General features: G+C 48.0%; 1 protein-coding gene across 1 annotated transcript in view; it reads left to right on the forward strand.

The window, feature by feature from the left end:
• Positions 1 to 22,500, forward strand: part of LOC118316669 (membrane-associated guanylate kinase, WW and PDZ domain-containing protein 2) — a 35,360-nt gene that overhangs the window by 4,795 nt on the left and 8,065 nt on the right. Inside the window, exons 2-12 of the mRNA XM_035644732.2 lie at positions 4,432 to 4,721; positions 6,342 to 6,458; positions 11,593 to 11,712; positions 12,847 to 13,020; positions 14,947 to 15,133; positions 16,012 to 16,082; positions 16,958 to 17,119; positions 18,160 to 18,646; positions 19,543 to 20,068; positions 20,760 to 20,823; positions 20,918 to 21,322. Of these exons, the coding sequence (XP_035500625.1) occupies positions 4,432 to 4,721; positions 6,342 to 6,458; positions 11,593 to 11,712; positions 12,847 to 13,020; positions 14,947 to 15,133; positions 16,012 to 16,082; positions 16,958 to 17,119; positions 18,160 to 18,646; positions 19,543 to 20,068; positions 20,760 to 20,823; positions 20,918 to 21,322 (2,603 nt within the window). The remainder of the gene's footprint in view (positions 1 to 4,431; positions 4,722 to 6,341; positions 6,459 to 11,592; positions 11,713 to 12,846; positions 13,021 to 14,946; positions 15,134 to 16,011; positions 16,083 to 16,957; positions 17,120 to 18,159; positions 18,647 to 19,542; positions 20,069 to 20,759; positions 20,824 to 20,917; positions 21,323 to 22,500) is intronic.

The raw sequence follows: 22,500 nt of genomic DNA on the forward strand, positions 1-22,500 counted from the left end.
GTTGCTTCAAGTTGACTTTGAATTATTGAGCTCGATGGCAAAGCTCATCTGTGTAACTTTTAATAAATGAATACCCCGGAGATCCAACCTGAAATAACTGCTCAGCTAATTCGTCCTGTAATAAAGACATTTCACCAGTGACTATATGAGCTGCCAGGAGAAAAGCTTTTCTAGACTAATTACTGGGAAGAATTGAATTACTCAGGACCTCTGACATCTTTAGCATTAGCTCGACTGCTGCACCGTGAGGGTTTATATCGCAGCAGAAATGCAGATGTTGAGTTTTGTTGAGTTTGTTAACATGAGGCTGAAATTGCAGTTTGACTCTAGTGGAAAAAGAAAACCCACGGTGGCTCAGCTGTTGAACTAAAAACAGAGACAGTAGCCTTGAGCACATGCTTTATGCTCCCTGATTAAACAGATGTAGTGTGCAAATGAAAAAAAGAACCCTGAGAATAGAATCAAGTGGAGCGGATGTGTGTTTTACCAGTGACAGACTGCTGTGGTTTGAGACTTCACTGAAGACCCGAGCTCGGCCTCCGAGAGCCGGGCAGGTCGCTGGTGGAGAGGAAGTCAGTGAAACTGGATCTGTACCGGTCAGCGCTTTCCTGACCCGAAGGTCAGAAATCTCAATAGAGAATTCTTTTTATAGGGTTAGATATCCTTGAATCAGTGCCGTGTCCTCCACTCTGCTCTACGGAGACATTGCTCAACAACTGTCAGAAGGTTTGTCAGACGTGGTTTCATACATAATGATTTCTCATGTCTTTCACGAACCCCTGGCTTTTCCTAATCCATCAGGAGGTGGTCTTTGTTTTCAGTGAAATACCTGAACAGCTACTGGAAAGACTGTCGTGCTAATGAGTACAGACGTTCCTGTTCCCTCACGATGAACTAACTATGTGAAAACATTGCCATCAGCCCCGGCTTCTCTTTTAATGATACATGTTAGCATTGTGAGCATGTTAGCATGTTTAGCTCAAAGCATCACTTTGCCTTCGTCACTGATGTAGTCACCGGGTCCAGAAAGTGAGGCGTGTGATTGACAGCTGCTACGTCCAATAGGTGCATTGCAGGTGTATGTGGGTTTGCAGTGGATGAGCTCTCAGTCAACCAGCACCTGCGCCTACGTCTGGTTGCAAAGAAAACCCAAGTTGGCGCTGACCGTCTGGAAGCTCACAAACCGACGGGTGACGTCATGGCGGGTTGCCACTTGGCCTACGTACAGCAGCAGAGAGCAACTAGCCTGGCTGTGGACTGTGAGTCATTATTTCACCATCTCATCAGTTTGAAGTACGGAGGAGCTGTGACAGCTTAGATTGTTCTCAACGCAAAATCATTTTGTTGAGATACGAGGGAACAATTTATTAAAGAATATGGACATGGCTCTCTAACGTGCCATCTCCACAAATACATTGCGGAGACCCAGACGGACACAGTCAGACCGGTCCGGGCCTCGGCGGACCTGACAGGCGTGAGAATCATCAGACTGAGTCAGACGCACCAGGTCAAGACGACCAGCAACACTCTGCCTCCATGTTAATGTGAACTCACAATGTGACGGTGCAGGACTCGGAGCGCTCAGCTTTATTTTTAGCTTTTGAATCATTACTGCTTAGAAATCTTCAGATGAAGCATGAAGAGACTAACAGCTTATAGAATTATGATCTAGGGTGGATGCACATGGGGATGTTTTCTGTGATCAGATGGAAGATGCGTTTGTTTTCATTCCTGTCTCACGACACATATTAATGCAGGTCGTCCTGCTGCCTGTTCGGCTCTGGAGAATGCAGGTGGACAGTGTTGCTGCAGAAGGTTTCTCAGTGGGGCGGAGGGAACGTGACCGGGGGCTCTGTTTGTCAGGGATGAAGTGATAAGCATAATTCCATGTAGAAACACGGCGGCGTGAACAACGCTCGTGGTCTGATGGTGTTTACTCAAACGCTCCAGAACAACGCGGGCGGCCTGTGGCTCTGAACCCAGACGGAGATGTGAGTCGTGTGGTTTTAGATTCACCAACTCCACCTGAAGCCCTGCAAGGTCAAACAGGAGATTCCTCTGCCAACCATGTCAGTAGAAAAGATGCACAATCCATGTGTATTTCATTATTGTCACTCTATTTCTGCTTTTGTCTTTCAATCGGTGGCCTCGCATTCCTCCCCCTCCTCCTCCTTCAGGCAGGAGAGAGGATGGAGGAAGATCTCTGTCAGATCTGCCAGTGGAATGACCAGTCGAGTGGAGAGGATTACTTACGTCCTGACCTTCTCACACTCATTAGATCCTGGTTCTGCACTGAGGAAACCTCTGGGCCGTCGTCGGCGTGCGCTCACTTAAGCAGATTACAACCTGGTGACGCGACGTGTGATTGACAGTCGTCCCTCCAATGGAACTGGAGATCAGTATTTTCCAGCCAGAATATTGTTTTTGAGCTGTTTGTATCAGCAGCTGTTCTAACATTTTGTGAAATGTGCTTGTTAGCTTCCCAGAGCTAAATGAGAGTCAGTTAGCTTAGCATAAAGAGTGGTAATCAGATGGCTCTTTATGCTAAGATATGCAAATTGTCTCGCCACAAGATAACAAATCAGAATTTCACAAAACTGGGAACAATTTCTTACCTTGAGCATGTCGACTGTAATCAGAGGTAAACTTCCCTGATACTTCCACTCTTATGCTAAGCTATAGAGAGCGCTACCAATCACTTCTCATCTGACACTCCACAAGGAAACAAATTTGATTTCCCAAATCTTTGAACAATTTCTTCAGTAATAAGCTTTTCTCTGTCGTGTTGTGGACGTGTTTACTCCGACTTGTGTGTGTGTGTGTGTGTGTGTGTGTGTGTCAAGGTGATGCTGCTGCTCTGATAATGTCAGACGAGCATTGACCGCTGTCTCTCTCTCTCCGGACATCAGAGCTGTCACATCATGGACGTCTCAGAGCTGTCAGACACACACACACACACACAACACACACACACAGCTGCTCACTAGGAAGCATTATTTTCAGAGTTGCTCTGCCTGAGGGCTTCTCACCTTTTTGTTGACCAGAGCCTCACTGTGTCTCACTGTGCCTCACTGTGCCTCACTGTGCCTCACGGTGCCTCACTGTGTCTCACTGTGCCTCACTGTGCCTCACTGTGCCTCACGGTGCCTCACTGTGTCTCACTGTGCCTCACTGTGTCTCACTGTGCCTCACTGTGTCTCACTGTGTCTAACTGAGCCTCACTGTGTCTCACTGTGCCTCACTGTGCCTCACTGTGCCTCACTGTGCCTCACTGTGCCTCACTGTGCCTCACGGTGCCTCACTGTGCCTCACTGTGCCTCACTGTGCCTCAATGTGCCTCACTGTGTCTGACTGTGCCTCACTGTGCCTCACTGTGCCTCAATGTGCCTCACTGTGCCTCACGGTGCCTCAATGTGCCTCACTGTGTCTGACTGTGCCTCACTGTGCCTCACTGTGCCTCACTGTGTCTCACTGTGTCTACCTGTGCCTCACTGTGTCTCACTGTGTCTCACTGTGCCTCACTGTGCCTCACTGTGTCTCACTGTGTCTCACTGTGCCTCACTGTGTCTCATTGTGTCTCACTGTGTCTAACTGTGCCTCACTGTGCCTCATTGTGTCTCACTGTGTCTCACTGTGCCTCACTGTGTCTCACTGTGTCTCACTGTGCCTCACTGTGCCTCACTGTGTCTAACTGTGTCTCACTGTGTCTCACTGTGTCTCGCTGTGTCTCACTGTGCCTCACTGTGTCTAACTGTGCCTCACTGTGTCTCACTGTGTCTCGCTGTGTCTAACTGTGCCTCACTGTGCCTCATTGTGTCTCACTGTGTGTCCAACTGTGCCTCACTGTGCCTCACTGTGTCTCACTGTGTCTCACTGTGTCTCACTGTGCCTCACTGTGTCTCACTGTGCCTCACTGTGCCTCACTGTGTCTCACTGTGTGTCCAACTGTGCCTCACTGTGAGACAGAAATGATCCACAGGTCCTGAGTTGGCCTGTCAGAATGTGTGTGCGTCCGTTGACCCGTGACGTTATCGAACGCAAACCAGATTTTGCCACGTGACCGACGACGTGGGGGAATGTGGTCCAACTCCTCCTCATGTGTTTACATAAAACAACCACGTCAGCCTGCAGCATCTCTGGTGGGACGGCCGTGCGCTGTTCTGTAGTGTTTGTTTGCATAAAACAAAAGGCACAGTCTCATGTGGAGTTATTCCTGACAGTTATTCAAACTCCCGCGGTCTCAGAGAAAATATCCCAAACTACGAAGCTGGAATTATTCATGAGTTTTACCTCCTCAGCCCTCAGACGCTGACAGCCGGCAAAGGTTAAATAACAGGAACGACCTTCTAGCTCCCGTCACAGGATCTTGTAGTGTGTCACACCTTCTTCTCCTGCTCACCCTCCGGTCTCCTTCCTTTCTTTTGTCTCCAGCTCGTTTGCCATGTCTAAGACGGCGGTGAAGAAGCTGCACTGGCGTTCCCAGGTGCAGGACAGCTTCGTGCCCCTGCTGGGCTCGTCGGGGGATCTCGGGGTCGCCGTCGGCGGAGGAGCGGATTACGGAGAGTTTCCTTTTGTCACGTCGGCTCCGGGGGGCGGACTGACAGTCGGTGATGTCATCCTAGAAATTGGGGGAACGCCTGTGTTAGGGATGACGTTAGGAGACGTCCGAGGCGTTCTCAACTCCTGCCCACATCCTGTCCGCATCAAAACTGTGTCCCCAGGTACGATTCAGCACAATAACTGTTTTGGCAGATGGTTAAAGATAATCGTCACACAGATGAGAGAGGGTCGGAGACGTGGGCGTGCCTTTGTTCTGCTAATGGAATTTATGTATCACACATCATCCGTAACAATGCGTTCCATCTTTAATTCCCCGCGCCGCCCTGCCGACAGCCTGACGTGTTGCTGTTTATGTTTCGCTTCATCAAGCTGCACCCAGACAATCTGTTCCTCTGTCCTCCGACTCTCACAGGATCAAACCTGCCGCCTGCAGCCTTCTGACGCCGATCTGCACTCGTCAATTAGTCTGAGTGTGTCAAGGCGATCGGTCAATATGTGGGTGGGGGTCAAATTGGTGATGACACATGACAAGAGTGTGTGGCGATGTAGTTGCCTGTCACCCGTGAGGGGCCTTGATGTCTATGACGGGGGATGTGGTCGTGGGCTCTGAACGGAGCGATAAGTCACTGGAGCGTCACATGACGGCCGCTCCGTGGCCTCGCTCGGCCAGATTGATGGCTGATCCGGCCACAGGGGTGTAAACGGGGACCTTTGCTCCTGGTTCCTCTGCCGCTGGTGGATCCATTATCCTTCCTGAAGTCTGCCCGACCCGGGACAGTGATGGATGAGCTGCTGCACCACACCTCCTCCTCCTCCTCCGACATCTCACTGTGCACCCGCACCAGGACGCCGGGCTCCACCCCCCGCAGGCAGGAAGCAGTTTGAAGGTTTTAGCACTGATGCTGTTGATCTGTGGACAAAACCAAAGAGAGGGGATATTCTGTCCATCACATGTTCACACATCACTAGTACCTCTTCTCTGGATGCTGTCAACCGCCTGACTGCGTCACTCTATCTTGTATGTGATGTGTTTGCACAAGGTGCAGTGGATTTAACATTAGTAATAAAACATAAGTCGGCTCATTGAGTTTCATGGAGCTGATGATCAGATCTTCAACAGCAGCTGTTTCATATTAACATGATGAACAAAAGGCATCTGGATAGATTCATTTCCCTTTTACAAGCCTCAGCCACGTGGCCAGTCGTACGTTGGTCCAGTCGACCGCCTGCACTAATAAAGTTTAACCACCGTGACGGGTTTTTTCTGTTTTGTTAATAGCCAACTGCAAATTCAGTCTTCTGCTGGCCAGAGCCACCGGGTGGGGGTGGGGGGCAGACTGCCGGGCGGCAGAGCGGCCGTCTGTCAGACTGACAAGCTGGAGAAGCAGCGATCACATTCATAACGTCAAGTGGCCCGTCTGTCGTCAGAGGCCGTAAAGCACTGGAGAAGATATGAAGACATCAGAGAGGAAACGGTGGATCAGCTCGGCCTTCGCCCGGTGACTGACGCCCACCTGCTCCGTCTGCAGCCATCGACCTCCCTGCTCGGGAGAACACGTTCCACACACCAGGATGTTGTTCACTGTACACGACGTGGAGTCGAACCATCAGAACGTGATGCTGTGCAATCGAGTCTGACGATCAAATTTATTACTTCAGAACAATTTTTTGTCTCTAGGAGACGAATCGAAGAGTAAACGTCATCAGACTGTTGATGCTCCTGAGCTGATGTGTGTGTGTGTGTGTGTGTGTGTGTGTGTGTGTCTTTGTCCTTCCCTCAGGTTCCACGTTGTGCAAGGACCTCAGGTTGTATCTGAGTAAGTGCTTCACCCCCGGCTCAGTGGACAGTCAGCTGCAGCAGGTCATCAGAGAGAACCTCTACCTCCGCGCTGTCCCCTGTAAGTCTTCTGTTTCTGTTCCTTCAGTCAATATATCTTAAATGTTCCCCGTATACCGTGTATTTGAATATATCATCTGCTCCAGGTTCATTCATCTTCCAATCTCCTGTGCAACTTACTGACCTCATTAATTCTTTGATAACACATTTGGCGGTTGCCACCGTGAGAATGTCTGGGTGTTAATTGGAGTTTTAAACCTGAAGAACTGTTTTCCCACACTCTCGTGTGTCAATGTATGCGAGAGGAACCGGGGCGATGTACTGAAACACTGAGTAAAGAAGTTGAATCAAATCAACAACACATGGATGATGCACAGCATCAGGTCTTGGTTATGAACATCTTAAATATCGTAAATCAAGTTTGAGTTCATGCTGGACATCTCCATAGCAACAGCCTCTGTTGTCACAACAACGCTCCAGGCTGGCTGGTGGTAAGATGGAGGTTAAACTGAGGATAGTTCTGTGTGACAGATTCTTTTTACATGATCTTCTGAGCAACACAGGCACTTTCATTTGGATTCATATGTCTGTATGAAATCAGGCGCGGTGGCAGCCAAAGGCGGCTCGTCGTCGTACATCTGTCGCTGTCTTAATCCTCTGTGGCGTGACGTCACCGTGAAGGGACGAGGATGTACAGTCGCAGCTGAGTCTGTGTGATTTCCTGAACCTGCTTCGTGTTTTCTTCTTCGTCAGGAGGAGGTGTAGAGCAGACCCCACCTCGTGTGTGTGTGTGTGTGTGTGTGTGTGTGTGTGTCGTCTTAACCTTGCTGTGACTGTGTGGAGTAGTTGCTAATCTCTCTTTGAGTCCAGGAAGTAGGTCATGTGGGACAGTCTGCCGCCACGCAGCAGCACACTCACGACAGCACAAGGCCCGGGTCAGAACTCACGGCGTAGTGGAAGAGGAAGATCAAGTCGCTGTGTTCGTACTGAGCTCATCCCGTCACATGCACGAGCAGCTGCTCACATTGAATTCAACAAATAAACTGAGGAAGAAAATCAGATGAACCAGATGTCAGACATTGTTCTGAGAGCATGTCTAGATTATATTCTCTAACAGGATGTTGTCATATTTGACAGCCTCCTCCTGTTGATGGTGCCAAACTTTTCCCGACTTCCCGTCTCCTGAGCGTAGTGAGAGTGACAACAGGCCGGGCTCAGCCCCCGGGTGTGTAATCCCCTGATCTGTGGGAGATGACACAGTAAGATGCTGTTGTTCTCATGCTGCCCTGGTCCCCACACGGCTTCTCACTTCACACATTGTAGACGTGAAGACGCAGAAGTTTTCCCGGGACGAGGCAGCGTCGTGTCACGGGAGCGTTTGCGTCAGCGGCTCGTCGTGGCCCCTTCAGGACCGTGTACGTTCCTCCTGTTCACTCTTTGTCCTAGTTTTTTTGTTTTTGTTGTTGTTGATAATTAAAAACTCTGAATCACGTGATAGAGATTTGTTCGCCCCAGAATCTCGAGAAGCGTAGTTCAAGTTTTGAAGAATGTTTTTCCGCTGCGAGGAAGCGAAGAGACGTGTGACGGTACGATGCGTGACGAGGCTTGACTTTTTGATTTAGATTTTTTCATTTAGATTCTATTTCTTCCTCTGAAACTGTGGCTTAGTTCCGCTGTGCTATTTAGAGAGTATCTCAATCCCTAAATCCTTTTGATGAGACAATGTTCTCTGATGTTTGAGCTGCTCTGATGCAAGAAATATCATTACAAAGGCTCAGTCGGGGGGCAGAGCGTGAAAATGGAAGTGAATGACAGAATCAAAGATCCACTCCAGTCACGTTTTAAAGTATGTCAAAATAATCTGCTAGTTTAACATTGTTTACCTCTGAAATGTGTCTGAAACATCCACTCTCTGTCGCTCACAGAGGAATCCTGTCCTCTCGTGGATGCTAACTGCTAATGCTAAGGCTAACTCTCTGCTGACACACCTGTCGTCCTCTCGTGGATGCTAACTGCTAATGCTAACGCTAACCGTCTGCTGACACACCTGTCGTCCTCTTGTGGATGCTAACTGCTAATGCTAACGCTCACTGTCTGCTGACACACCTGTCGTCCTCTCGTGGATGCTAACTGCTAAGGCTAACTGTCTGCTGACACACCTGTCGTCCTCTCGTGGATGCTAACTGCTAACGCTAACGCTCACTGTCTGCTGACACACCTGTCGTCCTCTCGTGGATGCTAACTGATAACGCTAACGCTCACTGTCTGCCGACACACCTGTCGTCCTCTCGTGGATGCTAACTGCTAATGCTAACGCTCACTGTCTGCTGACACACCTGTCGTCTTCTCATGATTCGCTGCCTCTGCTGCTCTGGAAGTTTCCAGTTTCTTTGCGTCATATTTGCATTTTCAACAGCGAATCTAGCTTGAACAGGATTTTACTTTTATACTATACTATAATACTTATGAGAATGACCCATTTCTCTCATCATACGTATCATTCTGTTGATTTTTCCCGTCCATGTCTATAATTGCAGTAACTGATCGTACGTGTGCCCTTGGATAACTCACAGTCAATGTCACTGTCTCCATCTCCCCATGAAAGACTTTTCTAATTGTCTTCAGCGAGTGAGTCACCGATAAGAATCATCATCATTTAGTCCCTGTAATATTCTGGCTGTGGCCTTTTCAACTCGTATGGTTCATTGTTAGTTATTTGCGAGCAGTGATCCTGACAGACAGCCCTCTCTCTCTCTCTCTCTCTCTCTCTCTCCGGGTGTTGAGACAGAGTTCTGTGTAATTACCTCTTCACTCCCCGTCTCGCCGGGTCCCCGGGGATCAGGGAGCGGCGCCTACAGGGAGGAAGAAGAAGATGTCAATAATCCGTCCCGTCATGTCATATATATCTCCGAGGAGGGAGCGTAGATAATGACTCGCTGCCTCGCCCCACGTCAGCTGGAGAGAGACGGTGTCCTGAGGGGACGAGGACGAGGAGATGTCGTCGGGAGATTTGATCTTTAATTAGACGCAGTGACCTCTACTTTCCTTTGCCAGCGTGTAAATGGTTGTGAACTGTTAATTTTGGACATTTTTGTAGAGTGAGGAAGCGAAGGCATCACGAAGGAAACACACTTCCCCAGTTGCTGCGTTGCACAAACTGTGGAACAGGCCGTGATGATACAGGTGATACCGAATCATCCTCTTCAAAAGCCTCAGACAGTTTCCTGATGAGTCGGAGAGCGAAGGTCAAACTGCTCTGGAGAAATCTGTCCCTTGCAGGGAAACACACAGAAAAACCGTATCGATCAGTAGAATCAATCAATTAGTCGATGAACAGAAAGTTAGTCAGCAACAATTTGAATTATCGATTTTAAGAAAAATGCCAAAAAAACTCAGTTTCCACGTCGTCAGATCCGAAGACGTGTTGGTTTTTCTTCTGTGGTAGAAAATAGAATTTGGTTTTTGACTGTTGGTCATACAATCAGCTTCAACTTGGATTATGGAAAATTGTTATGATTTTAATATTTTCTGAAAATTTATCAACAAAATTATTAATCAATTAATCGATCAACAATACAAAAAAGTAACCCATCATTTGTTTTTGTGATTTTTGATAAGTCTGTGTCTGTGTATTTGTCACCTGAAGACATGAATATGGCTTTTTATATTTGCTTTTGTCAGAACATGTGGACGCATGGACAAAAAAAGGATTTAGCCCAGAAAGAATATCTACTACTGCTGGTACGAAATGTGTGTGTGTGTGTGTGTGTGTGTGTGCGCGTGTGTGTGTGTGTGTGTGTGTGTGTGTGTGTATGTGTGTGTGTGTGTGTGTGTGTGTGTATGTGTGTGTGTGTGTGTGTGTGTGTGTGAGTCTCTCTGTGTGTGTGTGTGTGTGTGTGTGTGTGTGAGTCTCTCTGTGTGTGTGTGTGTGTGTGTGTGTGTGTGTGTGTGTGTGTGTGCGTGCGTGTGTGTGTGTGTGTGTGTGTGTGTGTGTGTGTGTGTATGTGTGTGTGTGTGTGTGTGTGTGTGTGTGTGTGTGAGTCTCTGTGTGTGTGTGTGTGTGTGTGTGTGTGAGTCTCTCTCTGTGTGTGTGTGTGTGTGTGAGTCTCTCTCTGTATGTGTGTGTGTGTGTGTGTGTGTGTGTGTGTGTGTGAGTCTCTCTCTGTGTGTGTGTGTGCGTGTGTGTGTGTGTGTGTGTGTGTGTGAGTCTCTCTCTGTGTGTGTGTGTGTGTGTGTGTGAGTCTCTCTCTGTGTGTGTGTGTGTGTGTGTGTGTGTATGAGTCTCTCTCTGTGTGTGTGTGTGTGTGTGTGTGTGTGTGTGTGTGTGTGTGAGTGCCCTGTGCGTGTGTCATTGTGGCTGAGGGAGCTGGTCCCAGGACAGCGGTGCATTAATCAGGGGTTTTACAGGATCTGGGCGCGACTCCCTCCTGTCGACTCCACTGTGACATCACTCGTGTGAAGGACAGAGATTCGTCCTCAGTTTGGAAACGTCTCATCTCCAGGTCACAGCAGGCGTCGGTTAAAAGAAGCGTGATATGTTTCACACTAGACGTCTGTACATGAATTCACTCTGTTGGATCTGATCCGTCCTGTAATAGTGATCGGGACTCGCCTGATGTCTCTCTCTTCCAGGCCGAGGTCAATGTGAATCAGTTATGACGACAGACCATCGATCATCTGAGAGCTGCAGCTCCGTGTTGATAGAAAGACCTAAAGACTTTAGTGTCTCATAAATGTTTAATTCTGTTCTTACAGATCTGTTCATAATTAGAAGGCCTCGGTTAAAGTGTGCGGTCGTGGTCGTTGTGCTCTTCATACCACGGTTGAATCTCTGTGGACCAACAGTGAAACGCTGTAATTCCAGTGGTCATCGATGATTGTTATTATCCATTCATGCTTAAGATTGTTTATGATGTTGAATACAACATCTATGGATTCATTAGTGTGAAACATGTTAATGCGCGTTCTCTTAATAATCTGTCAAACTGATGCTTAGACTATTTATATCCTGCTGAGTGTCTCTGTTGTTTAAACGCTGAACTCCCGATGAGAGGAAAAGATTCTGGATTAATTGACGTATCGTCCACAGAGGAGCGAGCGAGTCTTTCTCCCCTCGTGGCTCATGATTCGTAACATAATACTTCCTTGTGTTTCTGATGTACAGCATAATATTTCCGTGGTCTCGTCTCCCCCAGGTACGACCAGGAGGCCCAGGGACGGCGAGATCTCAGCTGTCGACTACAACTTTGTCTCCATTGAGGAGTTCTTCTCCCTGGAGGAGTCAGGGGCGCTGCTGGAGAGCGGCAAGTTCAAAGGTCAACAGAGTCTTCAGTAGAAATCTGTGTAATTATCATAGTGTACCTTAATTTCTCTGCATTTGAATACAAACAGTACAACAACGTGCTGCAATTATGAATTGTTTTAATAATAAGAAGGAGCTATATAACTGAAACACAGAAGCATTGCAAGGTAAAGAAACAGTCTGAGAGCTACAAAGACCATATCTCTATTCTCATATCTCATATCTCTCTCATATCCAGCAGTAAATCTGATGCCACAGCCAGAGGCCATGTTGGCTCCACGCTTCATAAAAGATTGGAAAGCTTCATATCTTAATGCTCAGCTACGCTAACACCATGCTGGTTATCGCTCCATATTAATCACACAGACATGAGAGTGGTTTTCATATTCTCATCTCGTGTCGTGCGTATTCCCCAAAAATGTCAAACTGTTTTCGCTTCTTTTTCGTCTGCTACTTGTGTCTCCTGCCAATTAAACATTTAAAGGTTTTTTGTGCTGTGATAAATGAGGTTTACATAATTAATAAGCGAGAGGACAGTCGGTTCCTGGCGTATTAATGCCTTCAGGTGTTGCTCACCTCGTGTGTTCCTCCCTCCCGTCAGGGTCAGAGTGCCGCCTCTGATTAAAAAAGCCTCCACACATTAGCATCCATAATTTATACGAGTTTAATGGGAGAGCAATAAATGTCATCCTCCCCTTGCTTCACGTGTGACATTGACAGACACATCACGACAGAGAAGCAGCAGGAAGCAGCGGCGAGCGCGATGCAGAAGCTGCAGAAGCTGCAGGAACCGGTGGAGGCTGGTGACCTTGTGACTGAGTTCACAAATCTAATGTTTCATATACACACATACATATATATATACAGCCGTGATCTCCGGAGAAACATAATGCACATACTGTACATACAGGCATGTGGCATGTGCATAATAAGATACTGTCACTCTGCTCCGCTCATGAATATTTGAATATCAAATCTCTTGTTGAACTCAGGAACCTGAATCGTCGTGGCACTGAGTCACATGTCAATACAGAATAGTGACTATTGTGGATCTATATTTATGTCTTTTTGTTATTGTTTTTGATGTTTTTGACAAAATGATCAGTTGGCTCAGCGTTTTAAATCCAGACGTCTTTCTCCGTCTCAGGGAACTACTACGGGACGCCTCGGCCCGTCCACGTGGGCCCCGACAGCCCCCCCATCACGTACCAGGAACACCGCAACCTGCTCAGAAACTTCCGCACACGCAGCAGGTCGCTCAGCAACCTGGAGAAGGCCGCGGAGGAAGGTGACAACAGCGAGGAGGACTCGGGCCTGTCCGGCAAGTGTCTCTGTCGCCTGCTCGTCGCTAGTTCAATAGTTTGTATCGACAGTAGAAAACCTTCCCTGCACAGAAGGCAGCAGCTAAACGCTACATGGTTCCTGCAGCTATAGCGCCGGTCTCTGATACCCACACTAATCAATCGTTAGCCTGATTAGTATGCTCCCTGCCCTCATCGATCCTGAGTCACCTCCAGAGGAAGGTCAGTCAGCGTCGTGGGCGGAGCCAGAGAGGAGGTGAGGGGAGAAACCTCAGGAAGTGTGTTTTCTAAATCAATCGTTAATCTGCCAGCGCAGGGTGACCGAGCAAATATTTAAATTTTAGATGTGAGGGATGACTCATGGTACCAGATACAGTGATTTATGTATAATTATCCACCAGTGGTGTAAGAAGTAAATAAAGTACTGCGTTCAGAGTTGTACTGTATTAACATTACACAAGTATTATCAGCGAGATGCACTTAGTGTCAAAGTAAAAGGACGTCCCCTGTGGCTGCTACACTCAATTATATGAGGTTATTAATATTGATGCACTGATGTGTGAGCAGTATTTAACTTCTGCTGCTTCATGTGCAGCTGCTGCAGCTTCTTCCTGTCGAGGATGAAAACATATTCTCATTTTTGTGGACTTTAACTCAACATTTCTATTAATGTATTCAATCAATATTTATGATATTAGTCTATGAATATGAATATTTTTTCTCCCTCTGTCTGCCTCAAACAGTTGTTAAGCACCACAACATTGTGCAGCTTATTAACATTTAGTTATGACATTATGAATTATGAAGGTCATGTTGGAAAAGTGATTGTAAAAGAAAAAGGAAGCAGGACAGACGAGCGAGGCAGCGGCACGGAGCCGTGGTGACGGAGGAGAGAGGCAGAGGGGGAGGGACGTGCTCCACACGGGCAGGTAGGGCAGCAGGAGGGGGTGGAGGGGGTGGAGGGGGGTGGATGGCGTCCAACACTCTGACCTCTGCTGAGTGTTGCTGTGTGGGCGGACGGGTCCGGCAGCAGGACTCCGGACGCCGACGTGTCTCCGATCTGTGGCAGAGCTCACAGCTGAAGGACAGCGGGAGGAAAGAATCTGCTGGCGTGACAGTCACAACGCTGCGTCTCCTCCGAGGCAGCGAGATGCTGAGCTCAGCGCTCTGTGCCCGACATCAGGTCGCAACAGATTGCAGGAGAAACTTTTCTCACCTACTGCATCTGTTCGATAATGTGCCGCAGGTTTTTATTAGATTTATTTTCAAGGTCCCATATTTTACACCTTTCTGGTGTTTTATTTGAAGTTTTGATCCTGAAGAAGATACATTTGTTTTATTTGGTTAAAAAATTTTTTTGGTCAACTTTGGCCTGTCTAATTAATATGTTATGAGCCTCTCTCCTGATTGGCCGACTGTTTTCGGATCTCCCAGATCCCGACTACCAATAATTCATCGGTACCCGGTGTCGGCGGCGGCCTGTGGGGCGGAAAACGCCAGAGCGGCCGGTCCATCGGTCCGCTGGTCCGCAGTGTCGGTGGCCGGTCATGAAATCACAGCGGACCGGCACCGGTTACTGATTCATTTTGCAAAGGTAAAATAATTCAGAGTTAGTTCTGGTCTCTTGTATTAATCTCCTTATGAATCCTGGTCAATGATGTCACTTCCTGATTGTTCTCGTGCTGTTGGTCGCTTGGCAACAGAATGACGGTGAGCGCCGGAGGCTGAAGTCAGAGACTACGTCACTATGACGTCACATTTCTGGGGAAGTCCTGGGGCATTGTAAAAAAAAAGAGCAGCTGCTGAATGCAGACTGTGTGTTTGTCTGCTTCTTGACCGTTTTGACACGTTTACGGTACTTACAGACCCTCGACCTTAATTATTATGAAAAAAATAGACAATATGGGCCCTTTAACGCTTCGTCCTCTTTATCACCGTGGTTACAGGAGGCTCTGCAGGCGTCGTTCCCAGCCACCGCTCCCCTGGTCGGCCCCGGGCGTCGAGCAGCGGCGGCGATGGTTGTTTCATAGGGAACGGGATCGTGAGCAGCAGGAGTGGAGCCCGGCTGAGAGCCGTGATGCCTGATCACTGGGAGCAGGCCTTCAGTGACCCGGGAGAGTCGCATTACATAGAGTGAGTGTCTGCCACTCTGACCTTTTGACCTTTTTTGGAAATATGCTCTTTTGCTTTCATTAGCCTAGCTTAGCATCAAGTCTGGGAAAGGAAAGGGAATCCGGAGTCAAAACAAGCCGAGTGTGTTTCCCTGCACCTCAAGCTGAGCCCACGACTGTATCCCCCCCCCCCCCCCCCCCCCCCGCCCCCTCTGTATTAACAAATATCCAACAAAAATAATCCACCAGGAAAAATCACTAGGGACCAAAAAACAGAACCAGGAGACGGAAGTGAACCGGAGTGTGTGTCACTGGAGTCACAACCGAACAGAGTAGATACACGAGCGGAGCAGGAAGGATTGAACACAGGTGACAGACAATCACAGGTAAACACGGGAAAACGTAGAGGAAACAAAAACAAGACACTTGTTGTGAAGAGACACGAGGAGAGGGAATTCAAAATGAAACAACTGTAGATACAAGAACCAAAGAATAACAGAAGTCCCTTTGACACAGGACGCTCCCATAAACACTTTATCATTATCATTACACTTTATTATGTTATTTACGGAGGTGTTCAGATCCAGGCTCTTCCTCTCTGTGTAAAGTCTTTATGCTAAGCTAGGCTAACCCCCCCCCCCACACACACACACACACACACATAATGTACAGTTGAGTGAACAGTATTGATCTTCTTGTCTGACTCTCAGAGAGAAAACTATTAAGCATGTTACCTAAAAATGTCAAACTAATAAAGTGCACGTGCTCTGACAACAGAACACAGTTGTCATGACGATCTGCAGCGTGATGCTCGTCTCTGTTCTGACTCCGGTTGCCGTCGTGTTATATTAAATGACTGAAGAGGGTCTTTTCTTTTCTCCCCCTCTTTGTCTCTGCAAGTCGCAATCCAAAGACGAGCAGCTGGCAGCGTCCTCGCGCCCTGAGCAGGGAGAGCGTCTACAAGAACGAGTGTGAGCCTCTTTTTGTTTCTTTCCTTCCCTCAGTCGTGACGTGAACAGCCCGAGTGCAGCGCCGCGTTTGTGGAGAACACAAGTGACGAGACGCAGCCGGCTTGTTAGAGACAAATGAGATGGAATGAGCTTTCAGCCGAACAGAGACGTGTAAAGTGATTAAGGCCTAAAGCTCGGCGCCGCTGGCACAGAGCCAGACTCGCTGCCGAGGCGGGAGCGTCGGTCGGCACGTGGACCACACGTGACCCGGCAACTTCATTTCATAATCAGTCACATGATGATTCTCTGTTGAAAGAACGAGGACAATGTGTAGTTTCTCTGACATGACTGATTGCAAAGTGTTGAGAAACCATCTGTTCTGTCTCCGGTGCAGTTCCTCCTCTCACCAGGAGAAGGGGCTATAATCCCCTTTGTGACCAGAGTTACCTGCACGTCAGAGGAGTCATATGAAATCTGATACAGATGTAATCAAACCTTAACCTCATCATGTGCCACAGACATGGAAAGGTTGAGAAAATACAAATAAAAAAACACTTTACAAACACTGGGCTGAAATAAGAAGTAAAACAGATTCAGTGTAAAAACACGTTCCACAGATTTAGTGACGTGAACTAACAGTAAATAAAAAATACCCAGATTACAGTGCTGGGTCGGGTCAGTGTAATGGATTACGTTCTGGAGTTGAGCCTGTAATGGCTTCTGCTTCTAATGCAGTCGCATGTCTATTTATTTATAAGTATTATTTTGTTAATAACCATCTGTCGACTGGTTTTGCAGTTTGTTTCCTTCCCCTGAGAAAACCGCTCAGTTCTGACGTCATATAAACTCACAGTATCTCGTCTTCTCTCTGTGTGTCTCTGCTCCGGGACGTTCAGGGTTCACGGAGCAGCCGGCGGAGCTACGGGGTTTCCCCGTGCACACGCACCTGACCAAGGGCTCCAGGGGGTTTGGGTTCAACATCGTGGGCGGCAGCAGGCGAAGGGAGTTCCTCCAGGTCTACAGCGTGACGTCAAGTGGACCGTCAGCTCTCAAGACGGGTACGAAATACGACCAGGGACCAGATATATATTTACATAAACTATATATTTATATTTCTGTCAAATGAAAACTATGTGTGAGATGAATCCTTTGAATCAACAGTTCCACCGAAACTCTTTACTTAGCGGCAAGCTATCAGTGATAATAATAATAATAATAATAGACTTGTTACAGCTGCAGACAGAGATGAGTAATTTACTTTTTTTTTAACACTTTAATCAGCGGTGTGTGTTTTAACAGTCTGTGTCCGTCTCCACTCTCTGGGATTATACTGAAATATCACATATATCACAAGTGGTGCTTAATCCTCGTGGCTCGCACATCATAATCCAGATGTCATAACACATGCATATGCAGTGGTACACACACGCACACACACACACACACACACACACACACACACACGCACTTACACACGCACACGCACACACTTAACCAACCCCTTAAATATTTTCATTATGGGGACTTTCTTTTTGTGTCAACAGATTTAGTTAGGTCCCCTCAACATGAGTAATACCTACACCACTCACACACACACACACACACACACACACACACACACTCACACACACTCTCACACACACACACACACACACTCTCACACACACTCTCACACACACACACACACACACGCACACACACACACACTCTCACACACACACACACACACACACACACACTCACACACACACACACACACACACACACAGATATTAGCGCTGTGTGAGCCGGGGCACAGTCTGTCTCTGTGGACTGATCTAGTTTATAGATGTTAATAGGCTGCTTTAGAGGATTAGAGGTGGGATTAGTCCACTCCCACTCAAAACACGCAGACGCTGTTTCATCTGCAAACTGCTTCTATCTGCACAGTCAAACATACTGTATGAAGATGGTGAAACAAATTAAAGTTGGAACATTGAAGAGAGAAGCTCAGTAACCAGGAAGCTGCACACGAGTGTCAGTTCTGCTGCAGCTGATTACAGATTAAGTTATAATGAATGTGTTGTAAATCAAATCTCTGTCCTTCGCGTCTCATCAGCCGACATCCTGGTCTACATCAACGACGTCTGTGTGCTGGGCGTGTCCCACAAGGAGGTGGTGGAGATGCTCAAGTCGGTGCCCGTGGGCCACAGCGTGGACGTGGAGGTGAGGAGAGGGTACCCCATGCTCTACAACCCCGACGGATGTCCCAAGCAAGGGGACCCCGTCCTGCCGCCCACCACCACCCAGCCTCAGCCCCGCCTCCCGACGCCCACTCCCCACAGCCGCCACTTCCACTTCAACGGGCTCCACGGTGACGACATGTACACGGAACCGGGCGTGATTCTGGACGCCAACGGGAACGCCACGTCTTTGGGCGTGAGGCCGCCGCCCCCTTACCGACGCTCCAGCCTGAGCATCGCCGCCTCCTCGTCCCCGCTGCGTCCGCCTCGCTCCCTCAGGAGCTTGGCCCGACTGCAGTCGCTCGACCAGACGCTGGCGAGTCAGAGCGACAGTGAGGTCGTGTCAGCGATCGGTTCTCACAGGTAACAACCACACGTGTACAAAGTACTCACATGATATACTGTACTTGAGTCAGAGTAGAGTATCTTACTTGAAAATGACTCAGGTAGAAGTAAAGATTACACGTAAGAAAAGGACTTGAGTAAAAGTCTTAAAGTATCAAATGTACTTAAGTATCGAGTACAAAGAAATAAAATTCTTCAATTTAAACTTTATCAACAGTATTTTTTCCTCCCTCTGCTCTTACTCATAAAAACTCAAGTTAAGTATAGATACTCCCAAAATCCACTTCAGTGCTTAAGAACAACCTACTTGAACTTCGTTACTTTACACCACAGGTAACAACCACACGTGTCCCACGACAGACTCACATCAATGTCGAGTCGTTTTAATGTACAATAACTCCTCATTAGTGTTTCATTGAAGTTCACCTGTAACGTTTAATATTCCATTTTTCAAATCAAGACACATCTGGTTTTTTTAGATGAGAAATTTGATTCTGGTGTGATTCCATATTTAGGTAGAACATGTATCTTGTTCATACAGTTACTATAGTTCTACTGTAACTGGTCAACAGTGGGATTTAATGACCTTTAATGTACTTTAAGAGTTCAATCATTTCATCTATAGGTCGATTAGTTCATTGAAAAGATTATTAATTTCATTATTCATTAATTTATTATTCAAGCAGCTAGTTTCTCAAATGTGAGGATTTTGTCCGATAGTAGATGAAATATCTTTTCAGACAGAACAACAGTTTTCATTTCATCAGTTTTGGCTCTTGGGAACTTTCCCACGTTTCTCAGGCTGGAATATTAATTGTTAAAAAGTAATTGGCTGATTAATCGATAATGAATATTCATCAATCATAAGTTGCAGCCATAAGACTTGTTTAATATTTTTCCCTCTTCGTCATCAGGGCATCAATGATCCGTAACCACAACAACAACTCTCTGTCGACGCCGCCTCATCCGTTACATTATGGAACGTCCAAGTCGTCGGAGAGCGACGTGTCCAGCTGCGCCCTGTCGGGGTCCCGGCTGCCGCTGCCGCAGTCGCCCAGGAGGCCGGCGTCCTCCCCCGCCGGCCCCCGCAGCCTCTTCCCGCAGCAGACCTCCCACCTCAGACCCCCCCCCACCTCTGACCACCCATACCACCGCAGCTACGACAGTTTCCATGGCAACACCAGCCCCACGGCGAGCCCCGGCGGCTTGTCGTCTCCGGGGGCGATGAGCGTGGGTGGCGGAGGAGAGCTGGTGCCGGTGGCCTTGTCCCAGACGCAAAGAGACCGAGGCCTCGGCTTCAGCGTGGCGGCCGGCGGTCGGGGCGGCGGCACGACGATCGTCAAACGAGTCTGGGACAGGAAGCAGTGCAACGCTCTGCAGCCGGGGGACGCCATCGTCAAAATCAACGGGGCCGACGTCCAGAGTCTGAGCTTATCACAGGTGATGGAGTGAACTGAACCTGTTTATGGTTATTGAGGGAGGAGTCAGATGGTCCTTCATATCGTCTCCTCCTTCCTTCTGTTCCTTGACCTCAGTGGAAAAGGTCATGAGGTCAGGGAAAGGTGTCAAGGAGGATTCATAGGACTTAGGAAAAGAGAATCCAACTCCTCTGACACTCAACGACGTCGTCATGTGACGTCGTGGTGAAACGATACATTTCTGAAGATAACCTACAAAAACCTCAGCGGCTCCATCAGCATGTTTCAGTGTTTTATGATTCATATGTAACAGTAACTGACATCTGGATCATATTCATACTCTTCGCGTCACGTTAAATATCGCTGTCGCAATGAATTGTGGGTCTATTTCTCCTTTCCTCTCACATAAGAAGCTCCAGTGTGTCCTCTGCTAAAGGAGATAGGAAAGGAAGCATTGAAGCTCCTTTCCTGAGAATTTAGAGGATGTGAACATCATGTTGGTGCTGAGGAAACACTTCTGGGTCACTTCAAGATTTAGGAAACTTCCTAAACACATTTGACACTTCGACTGCAGCCTGAGTCTCGTGGCCCTGAAGCAACGACGGCGCGCAGACAGTTTGACAGATGAATACCAACTTGAAACATATCGACAATAACTATCATAATTAATCGTGTGTGTGTGTGTGTGTGTGTGTGTGTGTGTGTGTCCACAGGTACAAACCGTTCTGCAGGAACACACCAGACAGGGCGAAGTCATCCTGCTGGTTTACAGAGGAGGTAAATGAGTCTGTGGTTCTCAGTTACTCATCACTGAGGCTGAACTCATCTCACAGTTATGATCTCTAATTATTATTATTATTATCATCATCAGGTATCTGTCATTCAGCCGTGTCCCCCGGCCCAGTGCGGAGACTCCCGCCGCCCCTCCTCCGGCCCCCTCCTCCGCCCGTCGGCTCAGACGACTCCACCCTGCTGCCTCTGCCCCGCGTGTCCAGGAGCACGCCCCCGTCGCCGGTCCCCACGCGCTCCTCGCTCATCCAGAGCACCAGCTTCCTGGAGTCGATTCCCGTTACCCTGACGATGGAGCCCAAAGACTGGATAAACACGGGCCTGGAGGACGAGGCGGGCGGCGACGTCGCTGTGCCTGGTTCCGGTCCGGAGAGGCAGGGCGGAGAACAGACCAGACCACTGCGAGGGTTCGAGGTGGAGCTGAGGAGGAAGCCAGGAGAAGGCTTCGGCTTCGTCATCGCCTCTCAGGACGTGGAGAACGGAAAAGGTGAGAGAGCCGACGAGTTGAATCATTTTAAGTAGAACTGGACGTTTCTGGGCCAACGGAACCATTTGGTCGGCTGCCCGGGGAACGGGTCTCACTGTGACGCCCTTGTGGACAAACCACCATTAGGGAATTAGTGGTCGCCATGGAAACATGCCACCAGATGAGTCATGGTGCGTTAATAACCCCGAGTGGTTCACATCACATCCGCTATGATCCACGACTGGACTGACATGGACTGTGTGTATATATATATTATACTGTATATATACATATATATATATATATAATTCTGTATATGTACTATTATTATTATTATCTATATATGATATATAGCGCCTCTACTGGTGACAGGAGGTACGACACCTCAGAGTGCCGTGGGACTTTATATGATTTACCAACTCATGGTTGATGAGCTTGTAAAGGTCGGGTGTGAAGGTCGGGGTTAAAGGTCAGGGTGATGTTAGTGTGACATGGCAGAGAATCAGCAGCACTATTTTACAGAATATAATAAAATCCATTGAAATACATAAACTTGACAGACTGACCAGGTCCACCCCTAACCTCTGACCTCTAACCTCTGATCTCTGACCTCTGACCTCTGACCTCTAGTGGCCGTGTCCATAATGATCTCTGGTGGTTTACCTGAACCTGATGACCCGACAGGTCAAGAGGCTTCAGCTCACAAACCAAAATCACTCCCAGATGTAATTTGGTATTAAACAATTGAGAGATGAATTAGCAGAAACACTTGAAAGTCTCTGGACGACGTCTGTAAGCTCTTGTCTTGATTTTGTAGGAAGTTGGAACACCTCATGTTTTAATTTACGCACACACACACACACACACACACACACACACACACACACACACACACACACACACACTCACACACACACACACACACACACACACACACACACACACACACACACACACACACACACACACACACACTCACACACACACACACACACACACACACACACACTCTCACACACACACACTCACACACACACACACACACACACACACACACACACACACACACACACACACACACACACAGACACACACCCTCTCACTTGTCTCTCCCTCGTCATACCTGCACCTCCATCGTGCCCTCTCCCTCTCACTCTCTCTCTCTCTCCCTCTCACTCTCTCTCTCTCTCTCCCTCTCC

This window comes from Scophthalmus maximus, chromosome 3 (genome assembly GCF_022379125.1).
Source record: "Scophthalmus maximus strain ysfricsl-2021 chromosome 3, ASM2237912v1, whole genome shotgun sequence".
NCBI classification, from domain to species: domain Eukaryota; kingdom Metazoa; phylum Chordata; class Actinopteri; order Pleuronectiformes; family Scophthalmidae; genus Scophthalmus; species Scophthalmus maximus.